The following is a 25,931-nucleotide window of genomic DNA, read 5'->3' as shown; positions in this document are numbered from 1 at the left end:
ATCTATCTAGAGAGTATTGCCAGGATGGTCACGTGCTTCCGTCTTAAATAAACGGGATTATGTATGCCACAGTATGGATGAACCGAGTTGCATTCACTGAAGTGGCCGTAACACAGGTTAAATAGCAATCTGTTAAGCACACAATCCCCCCCCCTCCTCCCCAGCCCCCCAAACAGATTAACAAAATAAAAGAAGATGATTTTAGAAACAGCAGCCGGAGAGAGGCCCGGGGGGGGGGGGGGGGGGGATTAAAGATTGGAATTTAATTATAATTGGATAGATCCGCCGCACTGCCAAGAAAAGTGTACAGTGTTTCACCCACTTTCCCGAAAATATATGCATCTGTGTTAAAATTGTCAAAATGGAGTTCCAACTTATCATCAGTGATCAGACATAACTTAGATGACTGATCAATGTAGGCTATATTATATCTCTGTTATCATGCACTACTGACTCAACAACACAAATACTTGCTGAATATAATATCTCTATTTGAAAGCATATCCAAAGGAACCTTTTGTCTCTGTTGATAAATATCGAAGTTCATTGCATTATCTTTACTCTAGACTTGTATTCAGTTTCTCTGTCAGAGCGGCAAAGTATCGTCTGCTACAGACACCGACCCAGCAGTAAGAAAGCATAGGCTCTAGCTGAATACATTTTATTTTTTTCTCGTCAAAAGTAGAAAATACATTCATTTGTAAAGACGAACTAGGGTTTAGATGAAAAGGTTAGTCAGTGTAATATCATATATATACCAATAGATTAAGGAAGATTTTTCAAGAAAGTGCCGATTGTGTTTTTTGTGGTTAGGCCTATCTTTTATCGCGAGTTCCGACAGTAGCGGCTCGGTTACTGCGGACCAGCATAACTGAGTTCACACAGAACTATTCTCAGCTGCACTCAACATGGAAAAAACCCTGTGTTAATTGTTTCAAGACAACCACATTTTGTAACACTACTTTGAAACTTCTGCTTCTTGTCATCATTATAATCATTGCAAGGGCTCCAGGAACTGAGAAATGTTAAACACACTTAAAACCACGTAAATGTTACAGGAAGGCGCCTTTACCGCCTATGCATGGTGCCACAGATTTCAGCAGCTAGCGGCCGCCGTGACCTTGCAAGGCGGAGCATCGAAATTTGCGCGGAATATTCAAAAAGCTTAAACCACACTCACTTTTTTTTCTTGAAAACAGCATAAATATTGTTTTAAGCGTAATAAGTTTAATCTGTATGTATGCTGGAGGTGTAAATGCACTAACATGCATATTTTGTTGCTTGTAAGATGTAGTGTTCACTTACAAAACTTTGACAAGTTTGGTCTTTCGGTTGGCGGTGTAATGTGATTCTTATGTACCGGTTCGACATGTAGGAAACAGCAGTATTTAACTGATTTCTTCCGCATTGAATGTTTCTTTGTGCAATCAGTATAGAAGATTGCAGAGAGTGTATTCTGATGATTTAAAATGTGTGTATTATTATTAAGCAGCCCTGATAGTACTGACTATGTCTCTTTCTACTAAACTGACTCAGTGTGTGACTTCTTAACTGTGCACATTTTCAGCCAGAAATTCATTTCTCTTCCTTGTCTTGCTTGCAAATTTGTTCTTTCCTGGCCGAGCGATAACATAAACACTCCTGCCAAGGGTTGTGTTCTGCGATGTTTTAGAGCTCGGAAAGGCAGCAGAGGGCTTGTCATCAGCTTTCCCTAAATGGATTGCTTGAGGGCTAATAAGGAAGGGATACTGCTATATCAGTGGTGGTTGTTGACATCTTGTATATATACAGCTTGCTGAATCCTAATGCATGGGCCAAAGAAGGAAACTCGGCTCCACTGATTTGATATGTGTATGGTACGTGTTGGAGTGATGTTGTATGGGACGTTTGGGAGTGAAGTTGTTTGGGACGTTTGGGTGTAGTTGTATGGGAAGTTTGGGAGTGTATTTGTATGGGACGTCAGTCAGTGTAGCTGTATGGAACTTTAGAGAGAGTAGTTGTATGGGACGTTAGAGAATGTAGTTCTATGGAACGTTAGTCAGCATAGCTCAATGGGACGTTTGGGACTGTAGTTCTATAAAACGTTAGGGAGTGTAGCTTTACAGGCCGTTTGTGAGTGTAGTTCTATGTGAGAGTGTAGTTGTATGGGCCATTATTTTGGAAGTGCAGCGTATTAGCGACAGTTTTAGGTCCTCGGGGAGTATCTGATGATGGGCCGTTTGGGCGTGTGTATCATGGTGGTGAAGTCCACCTCGGGGAAGTAGCCGTCCACGAGGTCCAGGCGGTAGGACCTGAGCAGAGTGGATACCAGAGTCTTGATCTGCACGTAAGCGAACGACTCGCCGATACACCGGTGGCGCCCAGCCCCGAACGGCACGTAGGCAAACTTCTCGCTGTTGGCCACGTCGCCATCCAGAAACCTGCACAGCCATAATCACATGTTATTGTTACGTTTTGCGTTACACGTTATTGTCACACTCTTAACATCGTCATGCTCTGCATTTAAAGGACATTTTCATCGCCAAACACCATAAAATATATATATTTTTGGAATCAGCAAATGATAATGAAAAGAGAAATGATAATTTTATGTGTCTTCTTCCAACAATAAAGAAAATCATTATTTAACGGTTTTCTTCATTTTACGCCCATTTTTCAATCGAACACAACACAACTATATATTGTTGGATACATGAGGCAATACAGAATACAACGATATCAACTTTGTGATTCAAATATCGACGTTTAGGAAATCGACAAAATCGGCTAACCCTAACCCATATTTTGAGTGAACATTTCATAAACGATCTTTTAAGGATACCAAGCTGAAATACAATCCCATAGTTTGCACTAAGTCAAAAATCATGCAACGAAAAATGCAAACACATTGATGACAAAATGTAGCCGTGATAGTACCGCTTCAACTTTTGCAAACGGTTAAATATGACGTCATCCAATAGCCTTATCAACAATCGGCGAAAAACGTTTCATGCAAATACTCTCAAAAATGTCTGTACCAAGTTTCATAACAATCCGTTTTTTGAGAAATGAGAGACAGACAGACGTACATCGGTATACCTTGCTCTCTTTAAAGTTTCAGTCATTACTTGACCGAATGTAAAAAGAGTCTTCGTCCAGGGAAAGTGACAAGAGATAAATCCCCGAGGGACCGTCTGGCAAATATGTTGGAACAACTCACAGTATGGGATGTGTAGATATGAGAGAGAGAGAGAGAGAAAGAGAGAGAGAGAGAGAGAGAGAGAGAGAGAGAGAGAGAGAGAGAGAGAGAGAGGAGTGAGAGGAGAGAGAGAGAGAGAGAGAGAGAGAGAGAGAGAGAGAGAGAGAGAGAGAGAGAGAGAGCTTGAAACACCGCAGACACAGGCAAAGCGCGCCCCTTACCTATCTGGCATAAAGGTGTGGATGTCTTTCCACGTGTCGGGCAGGCGATGGTTGGTGGTGGGGGACACGCACACCTGGTGACCGGGGGGGATGGTGTAGCCCATCAGCGTCTGTTGCATACACACGTCATAACGGACATCAGTAATAACACGTAAAAAGTAAATTTTAAGGGGCTTATTGTTCGTCAGGTCCTAATTGCCTATATTGGACATGAATTGGTTTATACGATTCGAGTTTTTACGCCCTCACGGCTTTTGATGTATGCGTGTTTAGGTGGTATCAGCCATCTGCACTTATGGTAGAATGACCAAGATCTTTAACGTGCCATTGTGGTGACACGGGGGTGGGAGATGGATACCGTCTCTGGGTCTGCACATAAAGTTGACCCGTGTCCGTCCCGGCCCGGATTCGAACCAGCGACCTTTCGATCACAAGTCCAGTGCTCTACCACCTGCGCTACCCGGGCCCCCTAACGCACACCAGTTATAACACGTCATATAACGCACACCAGTCATAACACGTCATAACGCACACCAGTTATAAAACGTCATAACGCAAAGCAATCGTTACACACACAGCAATCATAACACACACAGCAATCATGAAACAAAGCCGTCATAAAACATCACAACACACAGCAGTCATAAAACGTCATAACACTCAGCAGTTATAAAACGTCATAACACACAGCAGTTATAAAACGTCATAACACACAGCAGTTATAAAACGTCATAACACACAGCAGTTATAAAACGTCATAACACACAGCAGTTATAAAACGACATAACACTCAGCAGTCATAAAATGTCATAACACACAGCAGTTATAAAACGTCATAACACACAGCAGTTATAAAACGTCATAACACACAGCAGTTATAAAACGTCATAACACACAGCAGTTATAAAACGTCATAACACACAGCAGTTATAAAACGCCATAACACTCAGCATTTATAAAGCGCCATAACACACAGCAGTTATAAAACGTCATAACACACAGAAGTTATAACACGTAATAACAAACAGCAACCATAACACAGTCGTAAAGCAACCATAAATAATTAAATAACACATAAGAAATAACATAGTTTGCGTGTTTAACTAGCTGAACTGAAATTCAGCTGTCCAGTTATCACGGTCAACAGTGGTAGGACTACTTTGTAATGACAACAAAACACACTGACTTCAACTGACCTGAGGGGTTTTGCACATGCGCATCATGGTCATGATGGGGGGTCGCAGGCGCAGCGTCTCCTTCAGACAGCGGTCAAGCAGCTGCATGTCCTTGACCGCGTCGTAGTCCAGCTCCGGCCACTCCTCGCCCTCGCTGACCCCGCACACACGGCGCTGCTCCGCCACCACCGCCTCCTGCAACACACAGACAGCACGTGCAACAACACATTTCATTTACTGTACCCAATGCTTGGGAAATTCGGGTCGCTTCCTCCCAGTAGAAAGCTAGCAGCAACAGAGTCGCGCTACCCAGGTGTGTGCGTGTTTAGGTGTAATCAGCCACATGCATTTATGGCAGAATGACCGAGGTCTTTTACGAACGAATACCCAACACAGCATTTACATTTGAAAAATAGAACTCTCTATCACTATTTCTAAGGCATTCCTCGTGTGTATTGTCATCTATTCAACCCCCAAACCGAACTCTGTAGCTCTTTGTGCGATTCAAATCTGTGGAGAGAAAGAGAGAGAGACACACACGTGTTTTATGTGTTTTAGTACATGTACACACACACACGCGCGCACGTTTACGTCCTCGTGCAAATAATCTTGGCCAAAATATTATTGCAACAATTTTCGAACGCTAAGAAAAGCATTAAAACGCAATTCATTTTAGTTGAACTTTATATGCTCGAAAAGGTGGAGATGGGAACGCGCAAGAAAATGTATCGATCACCGTCCTTGGTAATGCGTACAGTAGCTGTGGAGATAAACTGTCCTTGGCCTGTGCTTCCTTCGCTGCGGGTCACAAAAGCGCAACACAGCGAGCACAGCGATCCGAGACCACAGAGATCCGAGACAGGCTGGTAAGCACAGGCCCAGGACTGTTAGTCTCCATGGGTAGTGTACTCAGTACCACTGACAGTGATCGATAATTTTTACATGCGTGTTCCCATCTCCAGCAAATGTAAACCAGCACTCGGATCTGCCTCAAACTTTGGCACCTATTGCCTCATCCAGTTTTTGCTTAGCATGCAAAGTCACGATTTTTTAACCTAAAACCCTGAATTAATATGAATATTTGTTTAGTTCTTTCGGAAAAGTTACTTAATACAACACGCTAAGTATAAACATTCGCAAAAAGCAACACAAATTTTGGTCAGCCTATTGGTAATAACTTCTGAAATTTCCAAAGGAAATCATTGAGAACTTGAGCAGATATGGCTCTTTGGCCGGAGGACCCCCTCAAAAATGGCCGCAAAACGTGCCTTGTTTGGCCTCTGAAACGGTTGACACCTACCGCCTTTTACAAAAGTCTACATAAAGACTAAAGCAGTCAGATACAAAACAAAATGTTCTGAACAGCAATTTGAACGGCCTTTCCAATGGTTGTTAGAAGTGTTTGGTTTGTGCATATTCTGATTTTTTGCAGATTTTGAAATACGGGGCTATGGTTTTTGTCAGGTCGATTTTAGGGGTGACCTTGTTTGACAGGCTGTCACGGGATGCCTATACAAAGTACCATCAATCGGACAAATGATATGTATAGGGGGCCCGGTAGCTCAGATGGTAGAGCACTGGACTTGTGATCGGAAGGTCGCAGGTTCGAATTCGGGCCGGGACGGACACGGGTCAACTTTATGTGCAGACCCAGAGACGGAAGCCATGTCCCACCCCCGTGTCATCACAATGGCACGTAAAAGACCTTGGTCATTCTGCCATAAGTGCAGGTGGCTGAATACACCTAAATACGCAGACACCTGGGTAGCGCGACTCCGTTGCTGCTAGCTTTCCACTGGGAGGAAGCGACCCGAATTTCCCAGCGATGGGACAATAAAGTAATGAAAGTGATGAATGAAAGAAAGTACAGCTGACATAATTACCTTTATGGGCATATAAAGTTGAACTAAAATAAATTGCGTTTTAATGCTTTTCTTAGCGTGCGAAAATTGTTGCAATAATTTTTTGGCCAACTTTAGTTTCACCATAGTACCATAGTTTTTACTTTATAAAGGTACATTAATATCTATTTTTTGACAATCGGGGATTGTGAACTCTTTGAAACAGCGCTTACTTATCACTCAACATGCCTATTTGTCAGAGTACGATCACGTTTACCATTTCTGATGCCATTATTTCAAAACGGGGCAATTGGCACGTGTTTCTTACAGATGCAAACATGTGCGGTTAATTTAAAAACATCTTCGTTCAATAGGTAATTGTGTAGACTCTGCTTTGCATAGTGTCCATTTTTGTTGTTGTAAATCGTGCAGTTAATTAAGGAAGTATGTTTTTGTAAATTGAGAAAGGGATCTAATTTTAGTCTACAAAAACGTCATGTATTCTTGCTGTTATCAGCCGTATCGGAAAGACACGAGACAGTAATTCAAATAAAAACACGTCATTATAACAAACGCATACCAGGTTTTACATCACTTAAAAAACAGGTTCTGGTATTGTAATTAATTGGTCAGATACCCAATCCAACAACCAAACCCTCGTTTACAGGATGCTTGGCATGTCACCATAAAATAGATTTCTCTCATTTATTTTACACTTGTTTCAACACACTCTGAAAATATCACAGGCAATCTATTATTAGCGCAGTCGATTTTTGGGGTCAATTCTTTCTTTATTTGGTGTTTAAACGTCGTTTTCAACCACGAAGGTTATATCGCGACGGGGAAAGGGGGGAGATGGGATAGAGCCACTTGTTAATTGTTTCTTGTTCACAAAAGCACTAATCAAAAAATTGCTCCAGGGGCTTGCAACGTAGTACAATATATTACCTTACTGGGAGAATGCAAGTTTCCAGTACAAAGGACTTAACATTTCTTACATACTGCTTGACTAAAATCTTTACAAACATTGACTATATTCTATACAAGAAACACTTAACAAGGGTAAAAGGAGAAACAGAATCCGTTAGTCGCCTCTTACGACATGCTGGGGAGCATCGGGTAAATTCTTCCCCCGAACTCGCGGGGGGTTTTGGGGTCAATCGGTGTCATATGTCTTTAAACTAACTTTTTTGTTCTAGATATGATTCTTGACCGTAGAAACGTAATTTCTATAGGCACAAGCCACACACAATGATACTTGCATAACAAAAGCTCCCATTCATGTAGTTGGACAATCTTTAGACAAAATGAACATCCGATGTGCGGATGGAATGACAGACAGCAACGAAAAAAAAGGTTCCCCGCTGCTAGTCAGGAGAGGTAAAAGCGTCAAGGTTGATAACAGTCAGCTGGGAGTCTGTGCGAACACAGAGGGGATGGTCTCCCGGCCACTCAGCTGAGAGAGGCGGCCAACGTGATAATACCATGCTATATATAACCTAGTGGATAATAACCACGGCAAGCTCCGGCATCGCTATCTCATCAACGCCATGTCTTAATACTTCAATGAAAAGACCGCATAATTCCAGCAACGTTCGCAGTGAGCAGCCAACAAAAGAAGGCCAAGTCCTGGTGGGTGTTCTAAGCACAACGGAGCCTGGTCATTATTCAACGGCATGGTGGTAATTATCGGGGTCACTCCGAGAAAATAATGTGTTTGGACTTACATGTGAATAAGATGTGCTTGTCGTGCTCAGTAGCAGCAGCTTGGGTCAGCATTACCGCCTTAGTGTATAATTCAGAATTACCGTTCGTAATGCCACGACGATTTGCACAAACATGCTCAGTACGAATAAACGGACAAGGGTCAACCACATTTGGGTCATGCCTGCGAGCCACCACACCATAGGGCTGTGTGAAGTTTCAAAGCTCTCGCTTCATAAACGTTGAAGAACGTGGCAATTTCATTTAGTAGTTTTTACTTGCTCGAACATGACCCATCTTTGACCTTGAAATTTGATCTGCGGTAGTGTTCGTGGTAGTCTAGACGAAGAGGAAGCCACCGTTAAGCCTCTCTTACATATATCAAGCGCCGTGAAAATATATTCTTCTCTCATATGAAAGAAAGTTACCTAAACAGAATGTTTAATGGCAGGACTAGAGACAGCGACAGGACTGGCATACACGAGTCTGACAGACAGAAAGAAGATGTGCCGTGAACACCAACGTAAGGTCAGAGAAGAGATTCTGAGACAGTGGACTCAAACACTAATTTTGAGGAGCTTTCCTGTTCCAAACTTGTCCAGAATTCACCCCTAGAAGCGTGGAAGTCCCAAAGATATCTAGCTTCACAAACGTTCAAGACTTTCAAGTGTTGTTGTTGATCGAAATGTTAGCCCATTGTGACGTTGAAACTTATGGCAGGTCAACCGGACTTAGGTAATATTTCGAGGTCATCAAACCCAAAAAGTACTTGAAATTTCAAAGCTTTAGCTTTAAAAACGTTCAAGAAATTGACCATTTTCCATATTTTTACACGAACATGACCTTGCTGTCATCTTTAAATTTGACGACGCCAGATGTCAGTGCGTCATGTCGGGATCAAGATCATCAAACCCTGAACTGTAAGTTTTAAAGGTCTATCTTCAAGAACATTCGAGAAAACTTCTAAGTTAATTTGTTCGTCCACGGTGGGGGTGGAGGGGGGGGGGTTCAGGAACCCGAAACCCCACTGGTCCAGCCCTGGTTGACACAGAGTGGGAAATGGATACCGTCTTTGAGTCATCACATCAAATTGTGTCACATGACAGTGTCCGCCCTGGCCTGGATTCTAACCTGTGACCCGAGGATCACAAGTTCACTGCTCTAACAATTGTTCTGCTATTTATGGACACAATCCCCGAGATTGTCTGGTTTTACTTCATCACGCACACTGCACGGTTAACGCTATACTTAGCGCCGATTAGCACGTTTCTTGTGCGGCCTTAATAGAAGTGTTCACGTGGTGGCCACAGCCCCCGACATCGTCTAGTTAACCAAACTGTGCAAAACATTTTACCTGAAGTAAGTCTCGTATGTAGGCATAAGACCCTGAAAGTTTCAGAGCAATCAACCCAGTCCTTGCTGAAATACAGCGCTTTTTTCATGGTACCCCTCAAAATCGACGAAAAAAACTTCCCGTTTTTGACCATTCATGCGATCGACACCTGCATCAGAAGGAATGGCATAACACAAGAAATACGCAAGATAACTAAACAAAACACGCTGTTCCGAATAGATCATTATTTTCTCCTCGTATGTACACATTTCTTAGTTGTGTCTCTTCTGAATTTTCGTCGATTTTTTAATTGGTAACCCTTATTTGAGCGGCGATCACGTGACCATTGTAGAAACAATCTTGATCCTAAAAATGTGCCGGATGGTCAAGTCAAATTCCTTAGATAGCATAGAGAGTTTGAATACAATGACGCGGGAATTCTTCTTCAGCGTTCCAGAAATTCTGGTGACGTGTGAGCTCGTTTGCCCATTTGGGTTCCCCACACTATACTCTGAGAGCATAGTCAGCTTCACTCCGCTTTCGTTGGGTAGGCATGCTGTTTTTTCGTGTTTTCATAACCCACCGAACTCCGACATGGATTACAGGATCTTTTCTGTGCGCACTTGGTCTTGTGCTTGCGTGTACACACGAAGGGGGTTAAGTCACAAGCAGGTCTGCACATAAGTTGACCTGGGAGATCTGAAAAATCTCCACCCACCAGGCGGCAGCGACCGGGATTCGAACTCACGACCTCCCGATTAGGAGGCCGACGTCTTACCACTGCGCCACTTCGCCCGTCGACGCGGGAATGAATGTTTGAAGTTGGGGTTCGAACGTTGTCGCAATAATGTGTTTGGCCACCAAGAAGAAACAAAGCCAATCACAACAGGTAGCAGCCAGTCCAAATGACAACAGGTAGCAGCCAGTCCAAATGACAACAGGTAGCAGCCAGTCCAAATGACAACAGGTAGCAGCCAGTCCAAATGACAACAGGTAGCAGCCAGTCCAAATGACACTGATTACAGGTGCCCGCATTTATGGACACTTCCATCAAGGCGAAAGTTGTTTAAACTTGTTTGCACAGTTTTACATCCCGGACACCGCACGTTAACGTACGCATGTATTATTAGCAGGTAAGGCTAAGCTGCCCTAAACTCAGACATTGATTGCAATCGTAATTGCTCTGGACAAAGACCACTTTGCGGTATGTACGTTGCTAACCACGGGGCCACTCATCCAAATCGCTTGCTTGTTGCCTTCAGAGATAGAATAACCGCGAATCATCAGATAAGCTACGACAGCATGAGGCTAATGTTCTTGAAATGCTTGTGATGCCCGCACAACTTCAACGACGTCAGTGTTTCAATGGTTCTTGCGTAATATAACAGTAAAAGGCACAGTCCTTCTCGGGACAAAAGTTCGGCTCACAATCTCAGAACTGAAATGATGTTTTGTACGTGCGTATGTGGTGCTGGTTGTGGTGTAAGCCTGGCAGGTGACAAGAAATGGTGTTTTGTACGTACGTATGTTGTGCTGGCTGTGGTGTATGGCTGGCAGGTGACAAGAAATGATAAGTGTAGTTATGATTGTCATGTCTGTGCTGATGGAAAAAATGATAACTGGTTATGATTTTGACGTATATTGGACTAAGTACGTGGCCGGTCTTTGGCGTCAAGGTTAACCATTAAGACACAGTCCTTCTCGGGATGACAGTTGGACTCATCATCTCAGAACTGGCCAGGCTATTTACGTGGGATAAGAACATCCTTCCACCCGGACACGTATAAACAATATCCACAACTTCGGTGCTGTGTGTGCAGAGTGGGAATTTTGTACGGACTGATTTCCTAACTAAAACTGGTGGCAATCTGTGAAACAGATTCATCAACCAAATGTCACTCTGCACAGAGAGAACCAAGGATGTTGATTTGTTGTATGTGAGCAAGTGGAGGGATGGCCATATTCTATGTAAAAGCCTGACAAGATCTGAGATGGTGAATCAAACTATTATCACAAGAAGGACTGTGTCTTTTACGGTTAACATCCTCTCCCCTCAGCTGTCAGCTTTTTCCTTCCCCTTATTATTATTTGGTTTAAACAATTTTATTCAGCAAAATTACATACAACAAAGCCGCATCCAATCAATTAATAAATGGAGCACAACAAGCAAAGCTTATAGACGTGCTCTTAAAAAGCAATATGATATTTGGTTTGGCGAACGATACGGGGAACTGTAGAAGGGAAAACAACGGAGAAAAAATCGACAAGCAAAATACATATGCAAAAGCAACAACATCAAGACAGTTTAAGACTAACAACATACAATTTAACACACACACACACACACACACACACACACTCACGCACTCCCGCACTACATTATTATTTGAGGGGGTGGGCTCAGGGTTAAGTCAGGCTCGGGATGCTGCATGGGGAAGATCTACAAAATTAGTTGGATTTTTGCGAGAAATATTGTGGGGATGGGGTGTGGCTGAGCATATTGCAAATATATGAAATAAAAAGACAAAAAAAATACTGTACTCACGTCACGTGTGAACGAAGAATACGGCACTAATAACAGCAACGTTTCAACCCTAGAGTTCTTCAGGCACATACACAAACACAAAAAACAGAAGACAGACAACATAACAGAAAGAAGAACTACAGATTTAACTATTCACCAACCAAAACAAACGGAAAGATGAGCAAGGGAGGCTGTTCTGGGAACAGAAGACATTAACAAACAAAGGAAAGGAATCATAGAATCATAGAATGAAACATAATCGAAGTGGATCTTGGTCACAGTGAATACAAGGTTGATTTTACAATAAAATAAAGATTAATTAAGGACAGACAAGGCAAGAACATAAGATAAGAATAAATTGTGTGTTCAAAAACTGGAAATAAAACAAGTCGCGTAAGACAAAATTACTACATTTAGTCAAGCTGTGGAACTCACAGAATGAAACTGAACGCACTGCATTTTTTCACAATGACCGTAGTCCGCCGCTCGTGCAAAAGGCAGTGAAATTAACGAGCCTGTTTAGCGCGGTAGTGGTTGCGCTGTGCTGCATAGCACGCTTTTCTGTGCCTCTCTTCGTTTTAACTTTCTGAGCGTGTTTTTAATCCAAACATATCATATTTATATGTTTTTGGAATCAGGAACCGACAAGGAATAAGATGAAATTGTTTTTAAATCGATTTCGGAAATTTTATTTTAATAATAATTTTTATATTTTTAATTTTCAGAGCTCTTTTTTAATCCGAATATAACATATTTATATGTTTTTGGAATCAGAAAATGATGAAGAATAAGATGAACGTAAGTTTGGATCATTTTATAAAAAAAATAATTTTAATTACAATTTTCAGATTTTTAATGACCAAAGTCATTGATTAATTTTTCAAGTCAAGTCAAGTCAAACAGTTTATTTACCAAATGCAAAGCACAGGATTTTGTTATGGTGTATGCATAAAACTTCACACTCCTTCCACACGCATATATCATAACAACTATGTACAGATAAAGTGTTCAATTCCACTGAGCCTACTACGTGCGCACACCAACCAGACAGTTCAAAACGGACTGGTTGTTCTTCCAGCACCAATTTGACAGGAGCAATCCCAGGTTGCATGGATAAAGATAAATGAATTCCCTAAAAATCATATCTAAAAATATAGTCATCAATATAATAAATCCGAGTACATGCTAACACAGTTAATCACAGGACACAACCCTTACATCTATTAAGATATTTCATTTAAGGATACTCGATCCATTTCAAAACTTTAACTGACACATATCACAGATCTAACAGATTAAGAACGATCCACCATTGAGGCCGCAAGGACTGCCTCAGGAAAGAAACTGTTTCTGAAACGAGAAGTCCTGCTCTTCAGAGCGCGGAAGCGCTTGCCTGACGGGAGGAGCTCGAACAGATGGCTGGCTGGGTGAGATGAGTCTGCCACTATACCCCTAACTCTCTTTGCTAAACGTGAGCTGTACAGTGAGGCGACTGACGGAAGTTCGCAACCCACAATACGAGACGCTTGTCTGACAATGCGCTCCAGCTCTTCCTTGTTCCTAGCACTGGAACCGCTAAACCACACGGTGACTGAAAAACACAGAATGCTTTCTACAGTGGCCCTATAGAACTGCTTTTGGATGGCTTGGTTCAGTCTAAATTTCTTCAGCTGTCTAAGGAAGTGAAGCCTCTGCTGACACTTCTTGATAATGGGCTCTGTGTTTTTGTCCCATGTGAGGTCGCTCGAGATGATTGTGCCTAAAAATCTAAAGGAGTCGACCTGGTCAACACTTACACCGTTGATCTCTAAAGGGGTGAGTGCGAGTTTGTTCTTACTAAAATCTACAATCATTTCTTTGGTTTTAGAGACATTGAGCTCTAAGTTGTTGTCAGAGCACCAGCCAACCAACTGTTCCACCTCCTCTCTATACACACTTTCATCATCGTTGGAAATCAGCCCCTCAACTGTCGTGTCATCTGAAAACTTCAGAACCAGCACAGATGGATCTGATGATACACAGTCGTTCGTGAAAAGTGTGAATAAAAGTGGAGAAAGCACACACCCCTGGGGTGCCCCTGTGTTCAGCGTGGCTGAGCAAGAGTATGAACCGTTCACCTTGACTACCTGTGGACGGTCTAAGAGAAAGTCTAAACCTCCAAGCTGAAATGCAATACCGGCCTTCGTCGAAGATTGCTTGGCCAAAATTTCAATCAATTTTTATTGAAAAATGAGGGTGTGACAGTGCCGCCTCAACTTTTACAAAAAGCCGGATATGACGTCATCAAAGACATTTATCCAAAAAATGAAAAAAAAGTCTGGGGATATCATACCCAGGAACTCTCATGTAAAATTTCATAAAGATCGGTCCAGTAGTTTACTGCGAAGCGCTCTGCACACACACATGCACAGACAGACAGATAGACAGACACACACACACACATACACCACGACCCTCGTCTCGATTCCCCCTCTATGTTAAAACATTTATGTTAAAAATGGGAGGAGGGGGGGGGGGGGGGGGAGGGCCGGGGGGAGTAGGGGTAAAGATGATGGTGAGTGTGTGTGTGTGTGTGTGTGTGTTTGAAAAGGGTTGTGGGTGTGATGGGTGGTGAGGGAAGTTAAAAGGGAAAGAAAATGTGATGGTTGGCCGATGAATCCCACGTATGCATGCGCATACACAATCATAAACACACACACAAACACACGTGTACACATACTTACACCCGCATGCACACATACACACACATTTTCACACACACACACTGATAAAGATGGCACACTTGTGCACTTCACTGTATTCGTTTGAGACGCATCATAAAGTCACAGAACAAAAGTTCTCATGTGTTTTGATGAAATTTTTAGTCTCATTGATGTTTTGGATGTTGTTGATCATACAGAGTTTTTTTAATTTTCTCTATCTTTAATATAGAATTCAGAGACTGCAAAGAGAGAAGAGAGCGCTGTGGTAATTTTCTGACTTGATTTTGACCCAAACCTTGTTCCAACTCCCCCAGATCAACACACAATGACTAATCATTCTGAATTATACACACTTTGAAGGCAACATAAACAAGGTTTTAGATGGTTATCTTTGCTTTATGATAAGTTTCATTAATATAAATTTGGCAGCAAGAAAAACATGCTGTGTACTGCACTGGAACCCCTTTTTTAAGACCTCCACAAATCTGAGAAAATCAGGCCTTGAAAAATAGTCTTAACAAGAAATTCCTCCGAGGTAGGAAAAACACCCCCGTCAGAGAACTCAGAACTTTATTACATGCGGAGAGAGAGAGAGAGAGAGAGAGAGAGAGAGAGAGAGAGAGAGAGAGAGAGAGAGAGAGAGAGAGACAGACAGAGACAGAGACAGAGACAGACACAGAGAGACAGTCAGAAGCCAGAAGTCAGAAGTCAGAAGTCAGAAGTCTGAAGTCTGAAGTCAGAAGTCAGAAGTCTGAAGTCAGAAGTCTGAAGTCTGAAGTCAGAAGTCAGAAGTCAGAAGTCAGAAGCCAGAAGTCAGAAGTCAGAATGTTTATTCGCGTAAAGGGTACGTCGAGGTTGGTGGCAGTGAGAATGGTTATTTCCCTTTGACCATTAATATGTCACTCTTAATCTTAATCCACCAATAACTCCCTAACCGTGTGTTTGACTGGTCCCAATAGTTGTAAGGACCGTCTCAGGAATGTATAGAACCTGTTCACCAAGTTTGGTGACGATCGGTCCGTTCATTCTTGAGATCTATATGCGAACACAAACAAACAAACAAACAAACAAACAAACAAACACATCGAGTGAAACCTATACACACCCCTATACCGGGGGTGTAAAAAGGGGGATACATTTACAGAGAGTATGAACAGAAAGTCAGAAAACAGGGTCTTATAAGGGAGCTCTCTTCCTTTCTCTGTCAGACACTGCACCTCTCTCAGCTCTTTCAAACAACAGTTGAAATTTGTCTTTTTCACACAATATTACACCAACCCGGCCTAATGTCTTTTCCATTCCATGTCTGCACATACTCCTCTCCCTTAAAGTTAGTATGATTGTTGAAAGTTTCCTCCGAAAGCGGCGTAGGGCTGCCTAAATGGCGGGGTAAAAACGGTCATACACGTAAAATTCCACTCGTGCAAAAACACGAGTGTACCTGGGAGTTTCAGCCTACGAACGCAGAAGAAGAAGAAGAATTGTTGAAAGTGTTCGCTGGGTATGTGTGTATATATAGTGTGTATAGCATATATGAATATTGTGTGAATAGTACATGTGGTGATTTTTGTCCGTATGATTGTTTTATGTAGGTTGTACATTTAATTGTTCTATTTTGTATATGTTCTTTTGTAAAGGGCCAAGAGCCATAGATTAGGCACTTAAAAATGTCCTGTTATTATTATCATTATTTTTAATATTATTTTTAATTGGGGGTTCTTGAAGACTAGGGGGGTTCCACTGTATCTTTTGCTGGATGGCACACCGTGCACTGACCTGGATGTCTTGGTGTTTAGCCAGGAAGAAAAGGAGCCAGGTGGAGGTGGTGGAGGAGGTGTGCTGGCCGGCCAGCAGCAAACCAATCAGCATCCCTGCTATCTCATCGTCCGTCAGGCTTCGGCCGCTCCTGCCACACAACAGTGCAGTGACAGCCTTGAATGTGACGCTTGCATCAAGCTAGTGCCTTAAGATTGTGTGTGTGTGTGTGTGTGTGTGTGTGTGTGTGTGTGTGTGTGTGTGTGTGTGTGTGTGTGTGTGTGTGTGTGTGTGTGTGTGTGTGTGAATGTGTGCATGCATGAGTGATTGCGTGATCATTACTTGTCAGCGGAATGAGTCAAGTTTGGATCTGATCATTACTTGTAAGTCGAATGAGCCAAGTTTGGATCTGATCATTACTTGTAAGTGGAATGAGTCAAGTTTGAATCTAATCATTACTTGTAAGTGGAATGAGTCCAGTTTGGATCTGATCATTACTTGTAAGTGGAATGAGTCAAGTTTAGATCTGATCATTACTTGTAAGTGGAATGAGTCCAGTTTAGATCTGATCATTACTTGTAAGTGGAATGAGTCAAGTTTGGATCTGATCATTACTTGTCAGTGGAATGAGTCAAGTTTAGATCTGATCATTACTTGTCAGCGGAATGAGTCAAGTTTAGATCTGATCATTACTTGTAAGTGGAATGAGTCAAGTTTAGATCTGATCATTACTTGTAAGTGGAATGAGTCAAGTTTAGATCTGAGTATTACTTGTAAGCGGAATGAGTCAAGTTTAGATCTGATCATTACTTGTCAGCGGAATGAGTCAAGTTTAGATCTGATCATTACTTGTAAGTGGAATGAGTCAAGTTTAGATCTGATCATTACTTGTCAGCGGAATGAGTCAAGTTTAGATCTGATCATTACTTGTAAGCGGAATGAGTCAAGTTTAGATCTGATCATTACTTGTAAGTGGAATGAGTCCAGTTTAGATCTGATCATTACTTGTAAGTGGAATGAGTCAAGTTTGGATCTGATCATTACTTGTAAGTGGAATGAGTCAAGTTTAGATCTGAGTATTACTTGTAAGTGGAATGAGTCAAGTTTGGATCTGATCATTACTTGTAAGTGGAATGAGTCAAGTTTGGATCTGATCATTACTTGTAAGTGGAATGAGTCAAGTTTAGATCTGAGTATTACTTGTAAGTGGAATGAGTCAAGTTTAGATTTGATCATTACTTGTAAGTGGAATGAGTCAAGTTTAGATCTGATCATTACTTGTAAGTGGAATGAGTCAAGTTTAGATCTGATCATTACTTGTAAATGGAATGAGTCAAGTTTAGATTTGATCATTACTTGTCAGTGGAATGAGTCAAGTTAAGATCTGATCATTACTTGTAAGTGGAATGAGTCAAGTTTAGATCTGATCATTACTTGTCAGTGGAATGAGTCAAGTTTAGATCTGATCATTACTTGTAAGTGGAATGAGTCAAGTTTAGATCTGATCATTACTTGTAAGTGGAATGAGTCAAGTTTAGATCTGATCATTACTTGTAAATGGAATGAGTCAAGTTTAGATCTGATCATTACTTGTAAGTGGAATGAGTCAAGTTTAGATCTGATCATTACTTGTAAGTGGAGTCAATCAGCGTCTGTAGCATGTCTTCCTCTTGCTCCTTGGAGTCGCGGCGTTGCTGGATCACCTCGTAGAAAATGCGCTTCACCTCCTGATGAGCCCTGTCCCTTTTTCTGCAACACAGCAAATCCCACTCATCATGAACACAAGACATAACCATAGGTACCAAACATGAAGGGATTTATCATACATTATGTCAGACCCAACTGTCTTCAATGAAAATAGAAAAATAGTCTAACTCTGTCTAACCAAGCATTCAACCAGAAAAGCAAATGCTCACATGACTCACCTTTTGTCATACATATATATATATATACGAATTAAAAACAAAATATTGGCTTCTCTAGCTTTGTAGAATAATTTTCAAGAGAACGATGATTTCCTACTTTCTGACCAAAACTTGATCGCACTGCGACATGTACCAATCTATTTAGTTATCAAATCCTAGGAATAACCCAAAGGTACAAACTTTCCGCCTCCCCGCCCTCCGACACCGTCCCCCTATCACTACCACCGGTAGCCTCATATTCAACACCCTCCAAAAATTGAAAAGCGAGAGAGAGAAAACAATGCATAAGAACCTCACTTATTTGTTTCTCTGACCCTAGTAGCCAAGCTGACTCACTTGATACTGCCCTGTTCAAAACAAAACATATGCACTCAGACACTTATGCGACCTAATTTCTGACACTATGACATCACTTGCTCACATGCCATTTTTGGAGGAAGCAAACTTCACTAAAGCTGAGTGTTCATCTCTCAATATTTATTTTATTTTGAGTGTGTTCCTTCAGTTTAACCATGGAGGTTTTATGAATGGAATGCAGTATCGGGCCTGGTAATGAGTAAAAGTGGTTTGGGCGTACTGATGGGCAAAAGTTGCGTTTTAAGCATTTTTAAGGGCACACAGAGGCTCTTTTCTTACACAATTAGAAAAGGACTTCATCGTATTTACGTGTATCATTCCCAGGCCTGAGTATTTTTTTTATTAAAGGATACATCCATTCTTTTTTTTAATTCTTCAAAATACACAATGAAGTCCCATGCAGTCACAAGTCACCTGAAGCTGGGCAGGGGGAGCCATCCAGGGAGAAGCCAGGCCTCGTGGGTAAACCCACCGTCAAGATCCATGTACAGGCGCGCCATGCTTTCATCCAGCTTGGCCCGGATCTCTTTCCCTGCACAATATGTAAAGCTATCACACCATGCTTTCATCCAGCTTGGCCCAGATCTCTTTCCCTGCACAATATGTAAAGCTATCACGCCATGCTTTCATCCAGCTAGACCCGGATCTCTTTCCCTGCACAATATGTAAAGCTATCACGACATGCTTTCGTCCAGCTAGACCCGGATCTCTTTAACTGCACAATATGTAAAGCTATCACGCCATGCTTTCATCCAGCTAGACCCGAATCTCTTTCCCTGCACAATATGTAAAGCTATCACGCCATGCTTTCATCCAGCTAGACCCGGATCTCTTTCCCTGCACAATATGTAAAGCTATCACGCCATGCTTTCGTCCAGCTAGACCCGGATCTCTTTCCCTGCACAATATGTAAAGCTATTATGCCATGCTTTCGTCCAGCTAGACCCGGATATCTTTTCCGGCAAAATATGTAAAGCTATCACGCCATGCTTTCATCCAGCTTGGCCCAGATCTTTTTCCCTGCACAATATGTAAAGCTATCACGCCATGCTTTCATCCAGCTAGACCCGGATCTCTTTCCCTGCATAATATGTAAAGCTAATCTGTCATGCCTTCATCCAGCTGGGCCCGGATTTCTTTTCCTGCACACTGTGTCACCATACTGTTTACTGCACAATAAGATCTTTTACCGTCACTCTCTTTAGATAGAAATTAAAGGTACATGGTGTGCAAATCAGGCTGATAACTTGCTCAACCGCTTAGGAGACTTGGGGAGGTCAGTTGGGACACACACTGACGCACATCAAGAGACACTATCCAAGCGAGTATACTATGGACCAGGGCTGCATGGTGGGCCCTTCTTTAAAAAAAATAGTTTGATCATGAAAAGTGCCACATTATTTATTTTATTCATAGTACTAGTAGTTTAGTCAAAAATGAGAATTTTGAGCTTGAAGATTCTGGATTTATAATCCCATTCACACATCTGACAAGCTACAAGTATTTCTATTAACACCATCTCATGGCTCACAGCAAGAAATAGCACTCAACAGTTAGAACATCCTATCTGTGGTGGTTCTTTGTTCGACAAAATCTGTGTCCCTCACACAAACACACAGACACACACACACAACTGTTACAATTTATCTTCATGTTCTTTAAGTGAACGACGAAGAAGAAGAAGAATCTTCATGTTCTTTCACTGATGGTGTGTGGCTGTTTGTTGCAATAGTTTTCTACATTATAGCACATTTCGTAAGAAAAATGTTCTCAATAGCAGTACATGTAAACTGCCCAACTCACCATGAAGACAGCGACTTGCGGTAAGAATAACCACTTCTGACATGGCCATAAACAGATCTGTTCAGAGGGAAAACAAAACAAAACAAAATCATGAAAACAAACTCAAAGCAACGCTCGCTCTGAAAAAGAAGTATGTAATTCCTGCTTGTGCAAAACACTGTATCACTACCACTATGAAGTCAAAACTGCATTTGATAATTCCAAGTAATTTAAATACATAATCGCTTCTGCTTCTGCTTAATGGGTGGCAGATTTTAGAACACAAGATAATACAGACATTTTTCTTCGAACAACATTCAACTTTATCATGGAAAGCCTGAATTTAACCGGACACATGTTGTTGATATCACCTGCATGTACAGGCATCTGGTAGGCTTGACAGAGCACATCTTATTGTAGCATCAAATAATTTTTGAGAATTTGATAAAAAAAAACATCAACACTTAAAGTTAAAGACTACTTGAGGCTTGTTCATATACAGTGTACAACTGTGTTTTAAATTTACCCCAAGCAACAAACTTTTCAAAATATTTCAAGCTCAGTCCTGAATTTACAGCAGCAGAACAATAGAACTTGAAAAAATGTAAAGCTTCTTTTGACTTACCACCAGCTCAGCTGTGTAGAATTTCACCAACTTAATATTTCACTGACAAGGGAGCTAACTCACTTTTTTCTCCACTCTTGCCCCATCGCTTGAAGTAGTTGATTGTCTCTTCTTCTATGAGGTTCACGTGCTCTCTAAACCTTGCAATGTTCAGCCCTGTTTTGAACATTTTCTTCTGCTCCAAAAACAACTGAAACAAAAGGGAGAAAAAAACAGGAATACATTTTCAAATGCCAAAGTGATGGAAAAAAAAAAGTTCTGAAATAATTGGAACAATTCCTTTTTATGATAACAAAAAAAGAAGAAATACTGATATATTTTTAAAGATAATGCTTCCTCAGTCTCCAGATTTTACAATAACTAAGCATGTAGGTGCTGCTGACAAGTCACTCTCGTTTGCCAAAAGCTCTTTCCGCAACTGCAGTGCCAAGCAGAAACTAAGTTTATAACTGCAGTGTGCAGCAGGTACATGCTCCCTATAAGTATATGTGCAGTGTGCAGCAAAAATACTCCCTACAACTGTAGTGTGCAGCAAACATGCTACCTATAACTGCAGTGTGCAGCAAAAATACCCCCTACCACTTTAGTGTGCAGCTGACATGCTCCCTATGACTGCTGTGTGCAGCAAAATTACTATGACTATAGTACGTGTGCAGCTGAGATGCTCACTATAACTTCAGTGTGCAGCAGACATGCTCCCTATAACTGTTATGCACAGCAGACATATAATAATATGGTTTATGACAGCAGTGTCCAAACTCTAACCTAGTGCAGAACACCAACAAACTCACAGAGTTTGGGCAGTCGTAGGCCACCCCTTTGCCAAAGACAGGCGTGGTAAGGCGACTGTACACATCCTCTGCATTCAGATTCTCGTTCCTGCTGTTGAAGAATAGTGCGGCAGATTCTGAACCAATCAGGTACGTGAACGTCTTGCCCACCATGGTAAAACTGAACACAGGGCCATACTGCAAGAAAAGAATGTGAAAATGATTTATGTATTTGTAGCATCAGTAATTTTTGCTCACATCGCAGCTTGGCAAGTACCAGTGAACAAGTCTGCAGCCTGTAAGTGTATGAGGTCACAAATTAGCACATTTTGATTTTGTTTGTATGCCTCTGCAGTCTGCTACATTTTGTTTTTTTCCCAATTGCTTAGTAGTTAGTATCTCCATTTATGCAGTGTAGGAAACACTTTACGAGTTTGATACACAAAATCCAATGCTTCTGAACACAATGCTTTTGAACAATGAGAATGCGAAAATTCATTCTCAGAAAATGATACTGTTCTGAATGCTTTTGAAGATATAACTAACAGATGTTAATGTAATGAGGCATCTGATTACTCTAGCCCCTTGCGATACGTGTCTGCTTGAAAATATTTTAACTGTCAGCCATTTAACATCAAAACAAACCTTCTGGTAAGCTGCAAGCAGAAACTCAATTGGGTTTTGACCAAAACTGATTGCTTGGCCAAGGAATGGAATTGATGATGGTATGTGTGGTGGCAAATTCTCCTGAAAAATACAAATACAAAAATAAAATATAGAGACCAGAGATACAGCAACAACCAAAACAACGTACAAGTTTGTTACTTCTTGATATTTGTATAATTTATGGATTGTGTTCATTGTCAGTTTGCAAACTCAAAATGACAAAACATCACATATTTCACAGTCACACACACACAAAAGAAAAGAAAAGAAGTCGTATGTAAAGCGATATAATTTATAATATTGACTAAATGTAAATTTTTTTTTTAAAAAAACAGGAACAAATAGTGTCTATTTTCATGATTTCAATTTCAGAGTATTTTGGATTCTCGTCATATCGTACTGGCCCTCCTTTACAACTTTGTTTTCAATCGCAACAATAAAACTGTCTCTTAAAGCGGCAGATCGATAGATAGATAGATAGATAGAGATAGATAGATAGAGAGAGAGAGAGAGAGAGAGAGAGAGAGAGACAGAGACAGAGACAGACAGACACACACATACTTAAACACACACACACACACACACACACACACACACACACACACACACACACACACACACACACACAGATGGTAATCTTGAACATTAGTGTGTTAAATTCATAGCTCAGAATTCAGATTATGTCTGAACCCCGAAGCTTCTTTTACCTCTGACCGATGCTTCCATTTGCCGATCAGCCAAGAAACTGCCAAGATGACAACGGCACTCGCTAGTGCATACGTTGCGCCTCCTGCTTGTCTTGCTAAAACAGATTCTTCTTTGAAAGTCATCTTCTTTTACGATTGAAGACTCAGTTGCAATTATTCAGTTCCCAATCACCCAGATTAACGATGAAAATCGTCTACACATCTATACATATCATCACCTGATTTGCGGTTTATCTCATGCAGACGACAGTGCCTAAACGCAGCCGGAAGGAACACACTCCGCATTAAGTAGTTCTTCAGCGGTGGTTCCATAATGCTGTCAAAAAGGACAAACGTTGTAATATTTGTTTCATCAATTTCATCTTAATTATAAACCAATTATAATTCACATAAATATTAGATAATTTGTAAAGCTTTAGTAATCGTCAAAAATATATTACTACGCATCGCCGAAATGAACAAAGCAATTCCATTGGTTCATCTTCCTCTGGCGATATGCTGTGTGTTCGGACTCAATCAGCCGATTCAAAGGTACTCAGTTTTGGTACCAATACAACTCCAACAGTGTTCGCACGCACGTAGGCATTCAAAGGGTGGATATACACCGATGGCTTAACAGCTTTTCAAAATAAAGTTCATGTCTGTACTTCTTAACCATTTTCTACCGTACATAATAAAACTCAATCATGCTTGTTAGAAATCAGCCGAGTCAGCCGCACGTGAACTCAATGCCCCGGTGTAGTACAGATGGAAAAAGAAACAACTTCTAGATACACAAAGTCAATCTGTGAAATTCACAATCTGTGAACTTTAGCGTCTTAAATTCATAGCTCAGAATCCAGTGACATTCTTTACTTATTTTTGATACAAGTCCATGTAAGCAAGCCAAACTTTGTCAGTCGTGAAATTAATTGACCGATTGAGCTTCAAACTGCGGCATAATTAATTAATTTGGTTGTTCAATCGACGAAAATGCACCGAAAATGGTGTACGTTGTCAACTATGGGACATCATTTACACGAAAGAGTTGTCTCCCTTGTTCGCTCACACGGATAATTCCTTCTTTGACCCATGTAAACCAGAGATACAGTTCATCGGAGTTCATTCTGTAACTTCAAAAGGATCTAAAATGACTTGTTATGATTACAAGTGCTGGTTCTACAAATTTGGAGACTTAAATGCCTCTGAATTCTGAGCTATGAATTTAACACGCTAAAGTTCAAGATTGCCCACTACATTTTTTTTCAAGACTAGTACTAGTAAATCATAGGTTGGCCGACACCCGGCCCGCAGCCCCCAGCGGAAAGCCCTGCCGCCGGTGACACTGCACAACTTGGTTGTAAGTGACTTGTGACACAGCCCAAATCAGTGAACCTTATTTGCAAACAACGGATTTTCTTGATTTTTGTGCCTGTTTTCATTCGAAACACAACACATGTATAATGCAATCATTTTTCGACTTCGAAAACGTGTACTGAGTGGTTACGTCCCTTGAGTAAAAAGGAAAACATTTTAGGATGAATCAAATTTCTAAGTTAAATAAAACAAATTGGTTGGACAAATTTGGCCCCATGAATGTAAGGTACACAAGGTCGCTCATCAGTACTATCGAAGGGTGTTTTTTTTTGTTCAGTGTAGAGTTTATACTAGATCAACGAGGCCGAGAAGCGAAATATCAACACGGCGAAGATGAAAACGTCAGTCACACCGGCACACACCGGCAAACACATGACAGTGACACGTGACACTGACTCAGTAAAACACACACACACAGGCTGACACACACACACACACACACACACACCGTGGCAAATCCTAAACCGACGTCGACCAAATGTCGCCCTAAAGCCCCAATTTTACAACACTTTCGATTTAGTCGGTCGCCCTAAGTTTTGGCGGCTTTTCTCCAATTCCATTGGCCTAACAACATTGACTCTATGCGCTATCGAGGAGACAGTACCTAACGTATCTTGATCTATCTTGCTTGTAAATCGCATGAAGTTGGGATTTACCGTTTGAGCACAAAATTGAATAAGCGATTTTGAGACTCAGACCGTCCTTTGCAAAAACGGGTCTTTAGACAACCACGATACTTATACAAATATTTTTTTAACTGAGTGTAAACATATCATCATCATTAAGGCGACGATGTTAAACACCTATATCTTAATCTTGATTGATTTTCACAGTCAATTCATGACTGTTGGGTGTAGGTCACTTAGCAAATGTAATTACAAAATTTAGTTAATATTGCTTTTAAAACAACGGATATAGTACTGGTAGCCATAAAACCCCTTTTTACAATGGTCGCCCTAGAGGCGGATTTATACTTCTAATGAATCTATATATATACACATATACAAACACTGTGATACACACACACAAACCCATCATACACACACTGACACACTCAGGTCAGTCACGTCTGATCTCTAGCACTATCAGTTCAGTCACGGTGTCAACGCTTTCAAAAGCTCGGAGTTCACTGTTGTCGGACAAATTCAGTTGTGGATAACGTGTTCTCTTGAAAAGGTACCTTTATCATCATTATTATCAAAGAAAAAAAATCCCCCCCCCCCTTCTAATAAAAAACCCCACCCCACACAAACCCTTAGAAAACAAATACGCAATAGCAAACTAAAGAACTATAAAACGATAAAAACATA

The 25,931-nt window shown here is 41.1% G+C and overlaps 1 protein-coding gene across 1 annotated transcript; it reads right to left on the bottom strand.

The window, feature by feature from the left end:
- Window positions 1-218: 218 nt before the first annotated feature.
- On the bottom strand, window positions 219-23,529 carry LOC138981315 (lanosterol 14-alpha demethylase-like). Its single transcript, XM_070354188.1, has 11 exons — window positions 23,266-23,529; window positions 22,538-22,639; window positions 21,914-22,090; window positions 21,186-21,312; window positions 20,519-20,575; window positions 19,130-19,247; window positions 18,063-18,182; window positions 16,455-16,584; window positions 4,596-4,769; window positions 3,400-3,509; window positions 219-2,420 (listed from the first exon to the last, which is right to left on the bottom strand). Exons 1-11 carry the CDS (start codon window positions 23,386-23,388, stop codon window positions 2,186-2,188), a joined length of 1,473 nt encoding a protein of 490 aa, XP_070210289.1. The 5' UTR covers window positions 23,389-23,529; the 3' UTR covers window positions 219-2,185.
- Between the last annotated feature and the right edge of the window lie 2,402 nt (window positions 23,530-25,931).

This window comes from Littorina saxatilis, linkage group LG12, assembly GCF_037325665.1.
Source record: "Littorina saxatilis isolate snail1 linkage group LG12, US_GU_Lsax_2.0, whole genome shotgun sequence".
Lineage (NCBI taxonomy): Eukaryota > Metazoa > Mollusca > Gastropoda > Littorinimorpha > Littorinidae > Littorina > Littorina saxatilis.
This window is presented reverse-complemented; position numbering and strand designations above follow the sequence as displayed.